The 18,767-nt window shown below is 45.0% G+C and overlaps 1 protein-coding gene across 1 annotated transcript in view; it reads left to right on the top strand.

Annotated features, from left to right (window-relative positions):
* Window positions 1–18,767, top strand: part of TRIM28 (tripartite motif containing 28) — a 678,597-nt gene that overhangs the window by 44,317 nt on the left and 615,513 nt on the right. The window contains exon 2 of the mRNA XM_078654815.1: window positions 18,083–18,201. Within this exon, the coding sequence (XP_078510941.1) occupies window positions 18,083–18,201 (119 nt within the window). The remainder of the gene's footprint in view (window positions 1–18,082; window positions 18,202–18,767) is intronic.

An 18,767-nucleotide genomic window follows, 5' to 3' on the forward strand; every position in this document is an offset into this window, starting at 1 on the left:
CATCTGTTAAGTAAATGTCATCGACATAAGATAATGCTTCATTATCATATAGTTGTAGTAATTCTGTTACTCTCGCTGAGAATACCCCCGGGCTGTTCTTGTACCCCTGGGCTAACCGACAGAATTGCTTTTGAGTGCCATTTACTGAGAATGCAGTTAAATATCTGCTCTCTGGTGCTATGTTTTGACAAAAGAATCCATTGGAGATGTCCAAGGTTGTTTTGTATTTTTTGCGCACTATGTTATTCATTAGTGCAGCACTGTGTGAGTTTTGCACTGCAAAGGTTTTGCAACATGTGTTAAGGTGTCGGTAATCCAAAACTAGACGATATGAATTGTCTGGTTTGGAGACCGGAAACAAAGGATTGTTCATTTGTGAGGTGCAAGTTTCAATCACCCCCTGGTATTCTAGCTGATCTAGTATTTCATTTACCTGTTTTTTAGCTTCTTGCTTAATTGGGTACTGCCTTTGTGCAGTAGGTTGTGATTTTAACTGGATTTTGTGAGGAGGAGAATCCTCATCCCATCCTACATGATTTTTATATAAAGCAGGTGCTAAGGCCACTGCCCACTTTCTAGCAAGTGTGTATTTTTTATGAATCGGGATTTGATTCGAGAAGGCAGGCATAATTATTTCTTCGCCATGAGGGCACTCCCTGACAAACTCTGGTGGCCAGTCTTTTTCAGCTAGAAGGATGTCATAGCCCTTGGAGAGGTTATCCCAAAATAGTCCCCTTATTTTCCTAGTCTTATCTCCCTCTATACGTAATGTTATCTCGTATATCTTGTGGGGTTTGCTAACTCTGGTGTCTGCAGTTTCCACTTGAAGATATTCATTCGTGTCCACTGTCTCCAGATGATTCATAAGGACTTTGCGAGCTATGCTCACTTCTGCTGCGCTGTCTAGCATTGTCTGAGCCCACTCTCCGTTTTTCAGTTGTGTCCTCAGTATTCTCGGCATTGTTAACTACCTTGATACTGGCTACCTTCTTTTTTGGAAATTGTAATTTCTTTTTTAGCTGAGCAGGTTCCTTGTCTTTGGACTTGGCGTGCTCTTCTCTTTGTTCTGATCGTCCTCTTCTTTCCGATTTCTGCGAGGAAGTCTGAAAAGATTGAGAGGGACGTGTATCAATGTCTTTATCTATCAGGTTTTTTAATATTATCCCTATTTCTAAGGTTATATCTTTTCCCAGAGGGGTCACTCTGGGGTGACCTGTGTCTCTGGTTCGGAGATTTCTCCCTTCGCCTAGGAGACCTTCCTCGGGACTGGAATTTCTTTTCTTTTGGATTGGATTGTTTGTTTCCATCCCAGTTCTTTTTTGGTGAATTATTATTAAAAAATATTTTTTCTGGACTTTCAGTCAGTTGCGGTTTTACTGGTATTCCACCTAAACTATCTCTACCTAGTTCTTCATAAGATTTTTCTATGATTCTGGCAATTTCAGCTGGTTGGTCTGCTATATCTGTCTCTTTTAACCTCTGGCGGATCGCCACGTTTGCTGCTTCACCTTTTATGTTGGCTAATAATATAGCCGAGACCTGCTTGAAGTCTTTCAGTAATTTCATACCAAGAGTTAAAGCTGGTTCTGGACCGTATTCATCTTGAATTTGTTTTAGCACATCTGGTATTACCGAAATGGATGGAACACCGTGCGTTTTTGTGTAGATTGAAGCAAAGACTGTACCCCAAGTGTCACAGTCCTCTATGTGTGGTGCGATTCCCATTGGGAGACATATAGTCAGAATCCTGTGTTTTTCTAATGGGGTGGTGTCAGGAAACACCGCCTCTATTTGGGTGATTTTCTGTGCCAACCAGAAAGGTATTTGTTCCCGTTTAGCCGGAACTTTACCTAGGCAGGATTGGATGTTCTGTGGTGTAATTTTATTTGTGTTCCCCTGGTGAGGGGTCAGCTGTGGAAGTTTAATCGCTGGCTGAATTGTTGAAGTCCGCATTACATACTGGACTAATTGTCTATGAATTTTTAGTAATTGTTTTAGCTGTATTAACAGCTCTCCTGTAGACATCCCTTCGATGTCTGGGTGTGGTGTGTATCCGGCTAAGACCGGCCACGTTGCTCCTGGTCTACCTAAAGGACCGAGCCTTGTAATGTGATTGTTATGTATTAGGGCGCCATCAAATAAGAGCAAATGCTCTTGGAATTTGAGTGGTACTTCCACCTCCTCGAAAGGAGTGTAAATGTCGGGTGGAACCTCTATTTTGTAATAGTGGAAGTACTTTGTTACAGCATTTGCTGCTGGAAAATGTATCCATGTATAGTTAACCTCTGTCTGCCGATATTCGTGTGCCTCAATTACGAATATGACTGTGCCACCTCTAGGTGTCAGTCCATTTTCTATAAGTTTTAAGGTTATAGATTTCCTTTTGGCGACCGGGATGAGTATTATATCCCCGTCCGCATCTAGTGCTGCAGTATCAGCTGCTACTATTTCAGCTGCTAATCTAACTGCCTCTCTTTCTTCATCACTGTCTCCCATTTTACCGACAGGATGGTATTATGTTTGTTTGCAGATCAGGTTTCTTAATGGAACAAAGATTAGATGCACAATATTTTGGAACTGTTTATCCTTCAACGTTGACTATACCAAGAACCTTACATAGGAGTTCCCTCCTGCGAGGTTTTGGAGGATATTACCTTTCACCCACTCCAGACGTCTTTGGAGTATTTGGGAAAAGGGGTGTGAGTGAGAAAGCACGACTGAGTTACTCTAAATGTCTTACGTTAGTTTTATCGCCCTTTCCAAACGCGTTGGGCGCCATGTAGTGTAGTTCCTATCTTCCCAATAGGCTCTGCACATTGGAATAATACCTACAGCAGTAAAGGCCTAGGCCAGACGTTAACTAGGTCTACTACTGTCGATACTAGACTTAAGTTTTGGGTTTGCCAGCGTAGCTCAGAGTTCGCTAGAAACTTTCTCGAATGTTCAGGAAAGAATTAACTCCCCTGATTAGACAAGAAGGGATTTAGTTTCTGACAACCATAGAACATGACAACTTTGCTCTCCCCTAATCAAGAGTGTATCTCCAGAGTCGTGTGAGCACAAGGCAATTATTTTACTCAGTCAGTACGTGCATTCTTAGTCTCATCAGATTGTAGAGAAAAGGAGGAGACGGGCGTGTTCAATAAAAAGGTGTTATTTATTGATCAGTCTCTTTTCTCGTACAAGAGAAATGGATCGATATTATTGCAATACTTATAGTTAAGTAAAGTGCATACATTAAAATCAATAGTATAAAATAATACTGTAAAAACATTGATATGGTTTCTGAGCCATATGATGTTTAAAATGATTAAAATATATTTACATACACATATACATTTGACTAAACGTACTCAACTGGTGTTTCTAAATACGCCTACCCCGTGTACCTGACCTAAGTCTAATGCGTGGGCGGGAATAGAAAGTTACAGTTTAAGTTAAGTTTGTTTTTGCCAAGTGAATAACTAAAGAATTCTCTGTGAGGGGTTATTCAGTTCTGTACCTGGAAGTTAGGATGAATGAGGAATGGTATCTCTTTCTCTGGTCTCGATATTCCAGGCTGCCTGCGAGGGCTGCCCGAAAGCGCCGGTGCTGGGTCTCTCGGTAGGAGATATCAGCGCGTCTCTCAGCGCGTCAGGAAGGCGGGGCTGCTGCCAGCGGGGTCTGCTCTGCTTCTGGGCTTCGGCAAGTATGGCTGCTCCGTCTCGTCACCACGCGTGTGTTTGCATAGGGCAAGATCGGCAATATTTATACCTTAAAGGTGCCGAGATTGACGTAAGGATGGACATAGATGCGTCAATAAAGATGTCATACGACTTGCTTGTTAGCACATTCTTTTACTGAAGTTCTCTGTGAAATCAAAACAATGGCCGCACGGATTTTCCAGGTTGTCATAGGTTTGATTTGTTATGAGAACGTCGTATGCCTTATCAGGGGCTGCAGGAATGTCACTTGTCTAATTAGATCTCAAGCGTTATGACCTAATCAGATAACATGTTCCTGTGCCGTAGTGTGACTGCGTCAGATAACGGTATCTGCATCATGGGGGCTTTTCTTGCCTCATGGGCTGACTGTTAGTTAACTTGATAGTTAGTTTAACCAGAATAGGGTCAGGAATAGGGGGATTGATTCAGAACCTATAGGAATACATGACACACCAGCATGTCATCTGCGTATAGTGAAATCCGGTCTTCCCATCCTTCTTTCCATTGGATTCCCTTTAACAATGGAGTTCGCCTAATAGTTGTCGCAAGCGGTTCTAACACCAGTGCGAACAATAGTGGCGATAGGGGGCATCCTTGACGTGTGCCCCGCGCAAAATTAATTACTTCTGATACGTGACCATTGGCTGTTATCCTAGCGACCGGATTGGTGTAGAGGAGCTTTATCCACGCACAGAATTTCGGGCCGAATCCCACATGTCTCAAGACTGCAAATAAATACTGCCACTCCAGGCCCGTATCGGGGGGCGCTCCTTCAGATTGAGGGCACCATAGCTCTGGAACACTCTGCCTTTGGCCTTGCGCGGTACATCTAATCTTCTTTCCTTCAGGAAGGGCCTCAAAACATGGCTTTTTACCCGTTAGTGTGTTTTTTTGTTTATTGTTCATGAAAGTTTTATATGGTGTTATGTTTTTCTCTGAGCTGCCAAAAATAAAGCGCCGGGACACTCCACTCGAGTAGCCGTGCGCTATAGAAATGAAATTTAACATAACACCAAGAACACCTAACCGGTTTTCGCTCGTAGCGAGTGAAAACCGGTTAGGTGTTCTTTCACGCATATTGCCTGATTGTAAATTATCCCCTGATGAAGGGCTACGTCCCGAAATGCATAGGGATACTATCGATACAATTGGATGTTGTTGAACTATAAATTGCGTGCACCGTTTTGCCATATAGTCACTATGATGTAATATGTGACCCACAAAATAAACCCATCCTGAAATGGATTACCAATGATAAAGACATTGTTGCGTACTTATAATTTGATTACTACCATTGGAATGTATGTAAAGGAGCCCTAGTCTCCAACCGGAGTGCCATAGGAAGCAGTGTAGGTGTTCCCTACACTCCCTTTACACTTGAGTTAAAATTCTGAGCCCCTACTGGCCGGGAGGGACTCATTCCTAGGCCCCCCAAGACACGACTATCATCGTATTGATATTGACCTATCCAAACGTTTTCTAAGGAGTGCCGCCATCCCCATACAACTTGTTGGTTTCTAATTAGAAACACATGGTCCCATAAAGATGACAAGTGATCAATGCTTGTTTTAACTGTAACTTGTTTGCATCGCGCTTTCACTTTCACATAAAGTGAAAGTGCGATGCTAAAATAAACACACTGCGGTGTGCATAATGGACTTGTCATGAACCGCATTTTCCCCATCTGAACCTGCCCCCTAAGGCTCGCCTCCTCACTGACACCTCCTCGACCTAGTACAGTATTTGCCATTACGTGTATCTTTGGCCCGGTTCCATAGTGCCATCCTACGTAGTTGGGGGTTTCTAGCAGCTGCTGGCTGCTGCCCTGGAAAGCAAAGTCTGGCGCAGGGCAGCGGCCAGGCTCAGTTGACCAGCTGTGAATGGGAGAGAGGTGACATCTACACCCAAAGCTGGCCAGAGGCTGCTGTGAGAAGACGCAGGGGTGACTGACGGTCAGTACATACACAAGGCAGGGCCGGAGACGCAGAGAACCGATGTACACAGGCACATGACCGGAAGGGAGATCAGAGTTAGGGGCAATTTCTGTGACCCCCAAGGCTGGAAAGGAAGCACGAGGCATACACAGAGCTGGGCAGGAGCACTGTCGAAGACTCGCGGTGGAAGGAGACTTCTGCACCCCACAGATGGTTAAGAGACCTGTTGGAGCGTAAGGGTCGGGGGAAGGGGGGGTGCCGCGGGCAGTAGGGGTGCAGTGCAGCGGGCCCCGAGACCTGAGGGACCCATTGAGCCCGAATTATTGTTGTAATTTATAATTGAAACAGCAATTTGATATAAAAGAGATCTGTTGCCATCACGCGCTCTCCTTTTCTCACACCTTCAGTTCCACAATCTACTTGGAGCTTTTTTTTAAAGTTCTCTTCATTTGATTCTCTCACACTTTCTCTAGCCTAAATATTCCCCTCTTGTACTTTCTCTGTCACTCTCTTGTGGGGTCTCTCTATCTAAAAGGATAAATGAGAGCAGCCCAAGGTTGTTAAGACACTCCTGTGTTCTTGATTTAAATGACAAGTGTTCCTTATTTGGGTCTCAGAAATCCCTGCTTCGCCAGACCACTTAAAATTTTTGCCTCCTTCCTTGTCCTTACACCCCATGAATTACTCTTACTGGGGCCCATTGACTTTTGGTTGCAGTAGGTGGTGATCAGGATTGTGCTTCCCACCAGAGTGTTATGATTTGGTGTCTTGAGAACATGGGGTTTACATCCAAAAGTTCAAAAGGGGTGCCAGTACGTTGTTTTTGCCTAATATTTCATTGTATCTTTATTTCATCTTCGACCTTTATTGTACCAGATCAAATGGAAGTCAAAAAGAATGTCCGGCTTCAGCCAGGTTTGAACGGGGCCATTCAGACCCAAAGCTTCAGTGTGCCTGTGGCTCAATGTGCCTGCATGTGTGATCAGGTACTTTGGTGCACCCGTGTGCCTCTATGTATTAGTGTGTCTGTCTCACGGGGTGCGTGTGTTTCTCCGTGTGTGCATGCATGTGAGCCAGTTTGTAGTGCGGTTTCAATGTATGTCTGTATGCGGGGGGTCAACGGAGGGTAAAAGACATTGTCATTTACAACGCCGTTCGTTGATTAATGCTTCACGAAAGGAAAAAAATAAAATAAAAATCTCAATGCCAATAGCTCAAAACAATGTCATTGCGAGACCTATTGCTTTGTAAATGCTGTTGTAATGTGCTTGCAGTGAGAGTTGGGTAATTTTTATCATCGATGGTTGCCAGTTCTTCCTCCAGTCTGGCCAGGTTGCTGCGCAATACATGCGGCACCCCTGACTGTTTGGAAATGCAGATACTGCGAATATACACCTTGAACGCATTCCCTAATACGAGTGCTGTGTGACGGACCCAGAGTTGAGTGTGAAGTATGCTAAGATGACGTAGTGGAGCTCTGAGTGAAACACCTCATCTAATAGTGCTGTCGTGGAAAATGACCATCTGCGCTCCCAGCCAGTGGTCGAGGGGATCATGACATGTAAGAGCACAGGTGCATGATCTGAAAGGGTGCGTGGTAATGTGTCTACGTTCAGCATCCACTGACCAATGTTGGCGGAGGTAAACCAATGATTGATGCGTTGCATGGAGGATGGGGAGAGGAAGGCTGGGCTAAGCGGGGCACCACAGCCCCGGCCTCAGGCCCACCCTAACCCCCTGTCGCCAGAGGGCCTCCGAGGCAGGCTGGGCTGCCTCCCTCTCCAACAGTCTCTGGCGATGGCCGATAGGAGCCAAGAAACTCCACCGGGGCTCCTACTGCATGCCTAAACTGTGATCACCTTGGGCACTCAGTATAACCGCGCAGATGGGTGCACTAATTGTCCGTTACCTTAAAAATTAGGGCTATGGGCTCCGGAGCTTTAGTGCCGTGTGGCCAATTTGGTGGACGACCAGGTCACATCCTCTGTTTCGATTTTCTGTAATGGTTAGTCTGATGACAGCTGCCTGCTTAAAAGATTGAAAGCAAAGACTGAGCTGATTCGTAGATGGCCAAAGGCATGCCTTTTTCCTAGTGTGTCTTACAGATTTAGACTGGTAACCATTTGTCACTTAAGCTAATGTAAAGATATTACAACTCATCAACTAGGGTGGGGCTTACGTGCAGCTTTTGTGCTTGTATTTTTTGGTGTAATTTGGTGAAAACATTATTTTTATGGCCTATCATCTGCACCTGGCACTGATCGTTTGACTTGAGCACAGCGGAAGTCGTCATTGCTGTCTCTTGGCGATGGCCCTTTAAAATTGGCAGGCAGATAATGCCGTTTGGGATGGACCAATCTATCTCCTTGGGGTGATTTGATGCTCGGATAATATTGAGTTAATTTCTAGGTGTACATGGAATAAGTGGAGGGACCTGGGGTCACCCCACCTCCTAAGACTAGTATCTTTTGAATCTGCGTACTTTTATATTGGTCCCTGATCCATCCTTGAGCATTTCATGCTGACACACGTGTTAATGGTTTAAAAAAATGTTTAAGTAAACAGAAGTGTTTCCCTGTTTATATATTTGCTGCATAGTTAATAATGTGATTAACATGTAATGTGTTTTTTAACAATCTTTGTTAGCCAATTAGAACAGTGTAACATTTAACAGACCAGCAATTAACCACGGCTGCATAGTTTAACAAGCATTGGCATAGCTAATAGGTCTCGCTTTTGGGCCCGCTGGTTTGGCAGTACCTTTGGCGATGCTCTCCAGCTTTGGCAAGATACCTTGTAGCATGGGCTAAGGAAAAAAAACATTAAGTGTACGTGTGCTAAGCGTGTATCTCATGACATAACATAGGGTGACACTGGCTTTTGAGCAATGGGACATGATGACGCCAACACTGAGTTTGATTTACAGTAGAAAGGCAAGCTTCGTGAGCATCTCTAGAAACACACTTTTCAAGCTGGATTCTGGAAATAATATGCTAAGCTTAATGTGATGAATGAACCATTTCCTCTCATCTGGAAAGGGTAGCCGAATGAAAACCATGTGGGTGAAGGCACGTATGTTTAATACAAAACAAAACCAGATCTGACTGTATCTGATGTCTCAGAACACAAATGGCTATCTTTTAGCTCACCGTGTAAGTATTGTGTTCTGCAGAAATAACTGTACTGCATCTTTAATTTTGGAGACCGGATAACTAAAGAAAGGTTCAAGCATAATTAAGAGAGGTCAAGGGAGACAAGACATCACATTAAAACTGCATTGTGAAAGAACATTGAATTGCAACCATACATTTAGCCCACAGTAGGCATAACCACATGAACAAAGCATACTACATTTTTTGGCCTCCCAGTGCTTCTGCAATGTTATCATGCATGAGACCCCTAGAAGCCAAACCACTTCCGGTTGTAGAGCAAAAGCTCCAGCTGTCATGGGAAAGTTTGTAAATGCATTGAAAGGCAGGGAGAGTGATGATTTTGACCCCCTTCCCCCCACATTTGAGGGTGAAGACCTGAAAGTTGATCAGAAAAGCAAGTCCACGTCATGCTGAACAATGTGAGTGTAGTCTTGTCGCCCTGAGGTCTTGATTGATTATATGGATGAAAAGGTACTGCAAAGCATTATAGGGCAAGTTTGCAGCATTAGGGGAATTTAATAGTAGGGCCTCTCCCACTTTGTCGGGGATATCCTTTGTGATATTTCCTTGTTATTTTGAGAATGCCGCCGTGTGTGCACCAAAGCAGTAAACACTCGTTCTGTAATGGGAACACTCATAGCAATCAATGGTGACGTTTTAGAAATGCACTATGTGAGGAGATTAGAATAATAATTACAGCCCTGCTTGCGCAGGAAGCCTAGAGTGAGTGCTGGTGGATAAGGGTACGCGATAGCAGCTGGATGCCTTTAAGCTGCCACAACAAAGACTAGCATGAAAAGAATAGTCCCAGACACGTACAGATAAGCACTAAAGTGAAATGTTACCAGTTGTTGGGCGGTGCAACGTAGGAGTAAACAAAAGAGAAAAATGTGTTTTTAAAAAAGGATTAACCAACAACAAACAAGAATTTTTGAAGGACAATCGAAGGGACAAAGGAAAAAGCAATGGGAGGGCTGTAAGCCCACAGAGTGGATACAGTATGTCTCGAAGAGACCGCGCATGCTCTGCCTAGGCTCGACCTAAAACTACACTCTCGTTAGTAAACAGCGTATGCAGAGGAAAGTTTTGAAAAGCATATTGATTTATTTGTGCTACTCATATTCCACCTGAATATGGATTAGTTCTCGTTATCTGGAAAGGCGGAACCTTTTCCTATGACCATCTATAGGATGCAATCCTGGCTTGGTGATGCAGTGGGCATGTGCTCCCCTTTTCAGTGTCCGTGTGGTACTGTTATGTTACAGAATGGCACAAAACTCCTTGGCAGACCCTTCTGTAATGTAGCTAGTGGCTGCGCTGTGTGTACCAGTGCTATTTTAAGAGGGAGTTTCCTCATTTGTTTGGTAGTGTCTCCATGCAAACTAGCAAAAACACTGACCTCTGTGCCTGTGCAGGAATATAGACACCAACGCCAAGAGGCTTTCCGGATGTTTACTGATTATTGTGCGTCTCAAAGAGGTGGTGCTCAGCGAGTGCGGCCCTCTGGGAAAGAGTCCATTGAAAGCCCCAGGCCTCTCCCAACTGGCGGGTGCAGTTGCTAAGTCCATTTTTAAACGCCTGTTTAGGGATAGAGGGGCAGCACACTGTCAATAGTAGTGTACTTGTTTATAGACACTGCACCAATTTGAATATGTGCCTCTGCACAATGGGAATAGTACACTAAATTTATAATATGGCCCGTGAGTGGCAGCTTGTAGTGACGCTGAGACAGGATGACCACAGCTTCATGAAGGACCAGACCCAAAAATGCCCAGTTTAAAAGTCGGAAATTCCTGCCTGTAAGGCTTGACCGCAATTAATTGGTTTGAATGATTCTCAAAATAGCTGATCAAATCTGTGACCTGCATTTGAATTCTCTTCATTCATCAGTGAAATGTAGGCATGCATTAGCACATGTAACTTTTTTTTTTTTTTAAAGAACACTAGAAAATACTTCCCAACCCCGTCCCTGTCATTTAATTTGTTCCAGACCTTGAATGGTGTATGTCTTTTAGAAACCAGAATTAATTTATTTGGGCCCTGCTTGAAGCGATGAGCTATACTGTTCCATCTCACAGTAGACTACTAGCAGATACTAGAAGGACTATTTCGAGGCCTTGCCTTGACCTTGTGTTTGAGTCATAAAGTCAATTCAATTCAGGAAGTAAAAGCTGCAATAAAAGTATTTTTATTTTACTTTGCCTAATAATTGTATGTACTTTTATGGCGGGTTTTACTGGTCGCATAGTCTAGGACTCAATTCAAGGACTTTATCGCAGTAGCCGTACTTGTTTTGAAGGTTCCTTTCCTGCAAAACGTTCCTGAAGGATGTGCGCTCTACAGTGCTAGTTGCTGTTTCGCTCCGATTATATTGACTGAACCAAGCAGATCTCGCTACCCATGTGACTTTGACCATGTACAATACCCCTTGTTCCTTCTTTCATGGTGCGTTTGGGTTGGCGGCTTCTCTTATCCTCTAGACCCCCCTTAATTTCCCCTAGTTCCTCTATATAGCATCCTGTCTTGTCATCTGAGCAAATGGTTCAACGGGTAAGGGCTACTTTCTTTGTGCGTTTCCTGCTAGGACTGCCTAGAAACAAAACCACTACCCTGTTCACCTTCTCTCACAACCTTTCCCTGTCCCTCTTTCAGCACCCCATCTTCCTACATGTAGCCACATTTATCTCACAGTATCTTCAGTTGATGCTGATTAAATCTGAGCACCTAGTATTAAGTGCTTGTGGGTGGATTCCTTGACCCATGCAGTTCACTCGTTTTCAGTTACATACAGGTATATGGAGATTTGTAACAAACACATTTGCTCCTGTGTGGACACCATATAGTATTTACTGTGGTTGTTTAATAGTGATCCCAGTGATTCCCAGACTTTCTCCTGGTTAGTCTCCATACAGCATTTGCCTATGTCTCTGCAGTCAAGCTAGCTTGGCTGATGAGGGATGATGCCCTGAAACCTGTCTGCTTGTTTCCAATCCAGGGGAGGACTTGGTCTGGCAGTTCGGGCTAGACTGTTCCCATGGGGAACAGGGTCAAGACTCCCTAAACTGGAATGGCACAGGCAAAAAACGATGGATTTAGGCCAGGATCTTTGTACTAGGGTGAATGTTTGAGATTGTTCAACATTCTGTCTAATCGTTCTTTTTGCATTTGTCACCCCGAGTGGGACGGGTATGCCCAGACGTGTGTCCCCTGCTGTCCATGCCATGGGTGTCAAGCTAGCCTTGCTAATGAGGACTGATGTCCCGAAACTGGTCCCACGATGCTTGTTTGCAGTCCAGGTAAGATCTGTCCTGGCAGTTCAGCCTAGACTGTTCTCATGGGTAATAGGCGAAAAATTGGACGCAGGCCCAGATCTCTGTACTGGGCGAAATGTTTGACATTCTGTCCATCAACTGGTCTTTTTGGTATGTTAATCATTTGTCGCACCAGTAGGCATAGTTTAACAACCAATACTACCCCCAGCTGAAATGCATAGACCGTCGTAAATTACAGCAGTTTGTGTCATTATGGGTATCAAGCACTACCTCAAAGGAATGCTGAAGGTCACTTTCACTGTATATTTATAGACAGTCTTTAGGTTCTTGTACTAGAATTTTAGGGAGTGTCGTAGTGCTCGAAAATAGAGCTATTAAGACAGATGAACTATGCAACAGAGTGAAAGGAATAAGGTGGGATTTGAATATTGCAGGAGCGAGAAAAGTGGTGTTTAAGTGAGGGCAAGAGGTGAATAATGGCAGTGAAAGGGAGATTAATGTGATGTTGAAAGTAGGAGAGAGGCACAGAAATGAAATTAAATATATATTTGTACAGCGTGATTGCTGCCCTGAGGCATCCAAGCGCTAACAGCAAATATGGTTTGCTTAAAAAAGAAAGAGTTGATGAGGAATTAAAGAGGAACATTAAAAAGGAAGGTTTTCAGTTGTTTCCGAAAGGAGGACAAATTCAGATTGGACCTGAGTTGAAATGGAAGTGAATTCCAAAGCTTGGCGGCATTATGTGCGAACATCCTGCCGCCCGTTCTTGCCTTTTTTATTCTTGGGACTACAGCCATGAACGCCTGGCTGGAGCGAAGATTCCTACTGGGATGATACTGAGTTGTTAGATCACGAATGATGGCTGGTCCTGTGTCCCAAAAGGCTTGGTGCGATATACACATAGCCTTAAAGGCAATTCTTTGCCGTATCGGCAGCCAGTGCAGACTGCTCAGTGCAACTTTAGCTGACTGTCTACGCGGCAGCTGGAGTAATGTGCGGGCTGCGCAGTTTTGCACTATCTGCAGCTTGCGCAATGTGTATTCAGGGGCACCGAGATATAAAACGTTGCTGAAGTCCAGACGAGATTGGATCAGACCTTGAATGGCCACCTGCTTTGCCTCCAAAGGCAGAAGATGAAGAACTTTCCTCAACATCCTGAGCAGACCAAAGCAGGTGGCAGAAAGTTTCGTGGCCTGGATGTTAAACGATAGTTTTATCCGGCCAGACCCCCAGGCCTTTTATACTATCCTTGGGGGCTGGTGGGGTGCCTAGGCATGGGGGCCACAAGGAATTGAAGGATGTGGGGTTCGTGGGACCCAGGAGCATCAGCTCTGTTTTGTCCCCATTAAGTTTGAGGGAGGACGAGGTCATCCAGCCCTTTACCTCCTCCAGGCACCTCCTCAGCCCCACTGATGCTGGGCGGCCACCCTCCTGCACCAGAGAGACCACTAGCTGAGTGTCATCCGCGTAAGAAATGATTTTGACACCAAACGGACGGACAACCTCAGCCTGTGGTCTCATATAGATGTTAAAAAGCGCAGGGCTTAGGGAGGAGCCCTGTGGGACTCCACACCTCAGTGGCCTGCTTGTAGATACCGTATCTCCCTCAAAAATTTGGAAGGACCTGTTGCTCACAAATGATTTGAGCCAGAGCCATGCTCCGCCTTTTATTCCGACACTCGAGAGACTGCTCAGCAAGGTATCATGGCTAACCGTATCGAATGCCGCACTTAGATCAAGGAGGATCACTGCCACTGATCCCCCTTGATCCAAGATCTTTCTGGTTTCCTCTGTGACTGCCAGCAGAGCGGTCTCCGTCCCATGTCTGGGACGAAAGCCCGTCTGGGTGGCATCTAACAGCTGGTTATTCTCGAGATAGTCCACCAGATGGTTATTGATGTGCTTCTTGAGAATCTTGCTCACCGAGGGGAGCAAGGAGATTGGACGATAACTGCTGGAGTCACCAGGGTCCAGATTTTTTTTTTTTTTTTTTTTAGTAGAGCACGGACCATGGCCCGTTTCCAGGCAGGAGGGACGGTACTAGAAATGATTGAGGCATTCAGGAGGTTCATGATGGTGGGAAGCACGACCCGAGCTGCCAGCATCATAACTTCTGGGGGTGCTGGATCACTTGGCGACCCAGATTTTACCTGGCGGGCTGTAGAGTCCAAAGAGTCGGAGTCTAACAATGGAAAATGATCAAGGGTTATCGACGCTTGGGCTATGGTATCCCCCAGGTTTGTCTGTCCCTGAGCTGTGAGTTCTGGTGCGATTAAGGGAAAAGAGGAGTAAATTTGGTTGACTTTGTGATGGAATTAATCTGCCAAGTCATCGCATTGGGCTGAGGTTTTGCCCTAGTGCATGCCCGGGGAGGAAAGTTTAGTGAGACTTTTCACTATTTGAAAAATTTCCTTCGGTTTGGACTTAGTTCGCAGGATTTTATCCGAAAAATAGGTGGACTGGGCAGATTTAACCCCAGTCTTATAGGATTTGATTGCCTCTCTATATTGGGTTTTCTCCTCCAGTGAGTATCGCATACGCCACCGTCTTTCTAATTTCCTACAGTGGCGTTTCTTTTTCCTTAGAGCCTCCGTATAGCAAGGGGCTGTTTTTTGAGAGCGTTTCGGAGTGAGTTTACGCAGGGGAAGTGTGGCCTCAAGGGTTTGTGCAATCCAATCTTCATATTCCTGATTGCCCAACCTTCTTACAACAGGGACCCATGTGTGGCCAAATCGCGAGTCTATTAGACCAAGAATCAACTGGTAGTCGGGTCCAGATTCTGGCGTTTCTTGCAGTGACACTAGGGAGAAGTGGCTTATAAGTAGTCCAGGTAAAAGGCACTAGTAGGTGGTCAGTCCAGGGAATGGCGATTGGTAACCCAACCGCCAACTCTGCACAGTTGCTAAATACTGGGTCCAGTAAGTGACCCTTAATGTGGGTGGGTGCCTCGACTCGTTGGCTTAACTGTAGCGCCGCTAAATCATCTACCAGCGCCACGGCGATGTGATCCAGGGTAGCGTCAAAATGAAAATTCAGATCGCCTAATACAGTATAATTCGAGGTAGTTGTGACCCGATCGGCTTCAATGGATGGAAGAAGTTTATGAAACTGTTTAGAGGGTACCGGGGGGCGGTATACAATAACACCTGAAAAGCAGTTCTTAGCTGAGAATTCTACGCTAAATCCTAGGCTCTCGCATTCTAGAATTGGTTCATAGGTTACTCGGCAGTGATACTGATCTTTATATATAATAGCTAGACCTCCTCCTCTGCCTTCAGAGCGGTCTTGCCAAGTAATTTGATAGCCTGAGGGAAGGGCTGTCACGATGTCTGGGTCCGAGTCTTTCGTAAGCCAGGTTTCTGTGAGGAAAACTGCATCTGGCATACGTTCTTCTAGCAAAAGAGCCAGTCCCATCCTATGTTTTGGTAAGGATCTATAGTTTAACATTAACATATTATAGTCCCGTTTTGAGTCACACAGTTGCATGGGTTTGAGAGTCTGACATCCGTGCAAATCACTGGTAAATCTATCACCTGGTAAGAATGCAAACAGCCTTTCATTTCCGCGGGCCTTATACTCAGGAGGACTTCCGCACTGTAATACCAGCTATTTGGCGTCTGAGATATAGGGGGTATGGCCCTAGGCCCGGTCCCGGCGCGGACGGGGCGCAGACGGGCTTGCCTTTGGCGCGCCCGCTGCGCCCGCCCGCTGCGCGGACGGCAAATCATCATCTTTTTATCCATTGTGGAGGAGGGTGGGAGGCGTCCTACAACTGGAGCGCTACCCTTTCCTCCCACCAAGATGGCAGCCACCCTCTTTGCCTCCCGGTGTCAGCGCCTCAGTCGGCTGCGCCGGTAGAGAAATCGGATGTAGGGACCCTCGGTGCGACGTAAGTCTCACACCCAGAGGTCCGCGATGTATGGTAAATAAAACGGACAGTTAAAATATTTACAGTGTTAAAAACAGTTTTACCAATACATTTCAGAGCAAAACGGGAGGGATAGAGTGAAGAGCCCCCGGATTCTGCCTCAGGGGAGAAATAAGCAAATTCTCAGGCACAGGGAACAGGTGAATATTTATTTATTTATTTATTTATTTATTTTTGAAACTCATAAAGCGCAACAAATGCCCTTCGGCGTCTCGGCGCTGCGGACGAAGCAGATATCAGAAGCTGGATTATTGATCAAACCACCATATCTTTATCATTTTACGAAAGTGTAACCGTGACTGACCGGAACGAATCTTCAAAGGGAGGGTGAAGAGAGGTGAAGAAGAAAGGAAAAATAATTGTGTATTGGGAGTTAAATTCTACTGCGTAAAATAGAGAAACAATTTATATTCCCCCACTCTTTACAAAATTAGAAAAGTACTTGTCCAGTTAAACTCTGGTGGCGTAGCTATAGTTTACTGGTACTCCAATACTATAATTAGTCATTGCTGTCTTTTCCTGTGATAGTGTTTATCCAGTTTTCTTTTTTTAAACTTCGTCAGCCATTGCCAATGTCCTAGATAACAGGATAAAAATGACATCTTAAAAAAATAGAGAGCAGTGTGTGCGGCATGCTGCAGTTTTTTATTTTATTACCTTCAGGCACAGTTCAAAGTCTCATGCATTTCCCTCCCTGCCAAATAGTTAATTTTATGTACATGGCAGAATACAATTGACTGGTTTGGACTTTCAAAACCCTTATAAAGTTTAAAAAAATATTTCCAAGAAACTTTTTTGAAAGGTACTTCTATTGAATGTTGTTGTTAAACACCAGTACGATATAAAACCATGGACAAAAAAATCCCTCGCCTCCCCCTCTTTCCCCCCCAAAGGAACTGTGGCACCTAAGAGAAAGTAAACCTGTAAAGTGCCAGAGTCTGGCCAGTTCAGTCTGAAAACACAAAAGTTCCTGTTGCCAAAACGTTCCCAGGGCTTGCCTACCTCCCCCGCCCCATCATCCTCTGAATCTCATTGAAACCATATCTTCCAAAACTTCTGGCGACAGCCCCTCACCCAGTAAGTAGACTACACTGCCCGCCTGAACCACTCCATGTAGGATCCCAGGCCTGCACCGTTTGCAGCATCGAACCACCCCAGTGCTGCACAACATCCCTCTTGGCCCGCGCTACATTATAAAGAGAAGCATGTACCCATCAAGCCTAACCTTCCCCCAGATGCCCACGCAAACTAATCGGAGAGTGAGCACCAGGGTCCTCTCCAGGACGGCTGCCAGTCTGCCCTTAACCCTCTCCCAAAACGGCCGCACCCCAGAGCTTGTGCACCAGTGTACCATGCTGACTGCAGCACTTCAAGCAGTGGTCTGAATAGCACCTCCCATTCCCCTGGAGCAGTGTATGTGTGCAGTAGATACTGTGCAGCAGCTTCAACTGAATGAGCCTGAACCCTACTCCAATTACCACTACCCCATGGTATTTGCATGCTGCCCCCCCACCCCCCCCCCCCCCCCCCCCCCCACTCATCATTCTCCAAGTGCTCCCAAATCCCAGCGATCGTGGAACCGCTGTAGTGAGGCCCGCATGTTACACAGCAGTGTGGAATACAGCTATAAGACAGCAGGCTGACGCACCAGAGCTGCCAATACCCTAAACTTCAAGGGGCTCTCGCCCTCCATGTCCTGTGGATGGGGAATCTTGCTCCGCAGGATGGCCCTAATCTTCAAATAATGCAGAAATGCTCTCATGGCAGTTTGCTCTGGGAGTGTCAACACCCTCTTCACCCCATACATCCACTGCACAAAGTCGTAAGATAGGGTTAAGGTACATTATTGGCAAAGGTTTTTCAGTGGCCTCTTGTAGGGGGACTGCAAACTTACCATTACGTTTGAGTGCTCCTCTTAGTTAATGATGAGTAGATCACAATAGGTTGAGGTTAAGTAGACCTTGACGTTAGTCTTGTAGCATAGATTAAACTATGGGTGATTTATGCTGTTGATGACTGTTACTGGAAGTCAAGTTTAAAACATGTGGCAAAATAAATCGCAGATTGATGTCTACTCTTCTTTCTGTTACAGCTGTTACTCTCTGCCCAGTGTGCAAACATCAGTGTTTACAGAAGGACATTGTGGAAAATTATTTCTTAAAGGAGACCACTTCGGTAACTGGAAGTGACCACCAAAAAGAAGTGACTCAGGTGGGTTTATGGCTCTTGAGCTTTTTGAGATCTATTCGGAGCGACATGCCTCCACTTTAAGTGGGTGAGTAAATAGTTTAGAGGGGTGAACAAACCTTCTAAGACCCAATTTATCAGGCCTTCCGATTTGCATACCAGTTCATTTTTGGCACCAACCTAGTCATATATGGATATTCTTCCAATTTATGTGCCATATTTTGTGGTCGGTTTAGTGTTTATACGAAGGTGGCCAGTTTTTTTTAATAATCGCGACGCCCCTATCAACTCCATGTCCAATGCCAGCACTCTTGTAAACAATCTCAACAATTTGTTGGAAAACTATGTAAAGGTTCACACCCCAATTACAACACAGAAGTGCAAACCAAGACCTCCACCTCCTTGGTATTCTTAGGATCTTTTTTGCAATAAATAATCCATTCGCAGAAAGGAAAGAAAATGGAGAAAAAAATTGAACTCCTGAGGACCTCTTAATACTGAAGGCCCTTGCGCAACACACAGGCAGCTCGTTACATCAGCCAAAATAAAGTACAACACCGTCAGTGAAGTTACCAACAGAAGCAGAACAT

This window comes from Lissotriton helveticus, chromosome 7, assembly GCF_964261635.1.
Source record: "Lissotriton helveticus chromosome 7, aLisHel1.1, whole genome shotgun sequence".
Lineage (NCBI taxonomy): Eukaryota > Metazoa > Chordata > Amphibia > Caudata > Salamandridae > Lissotriton > Lissotriton helveticus.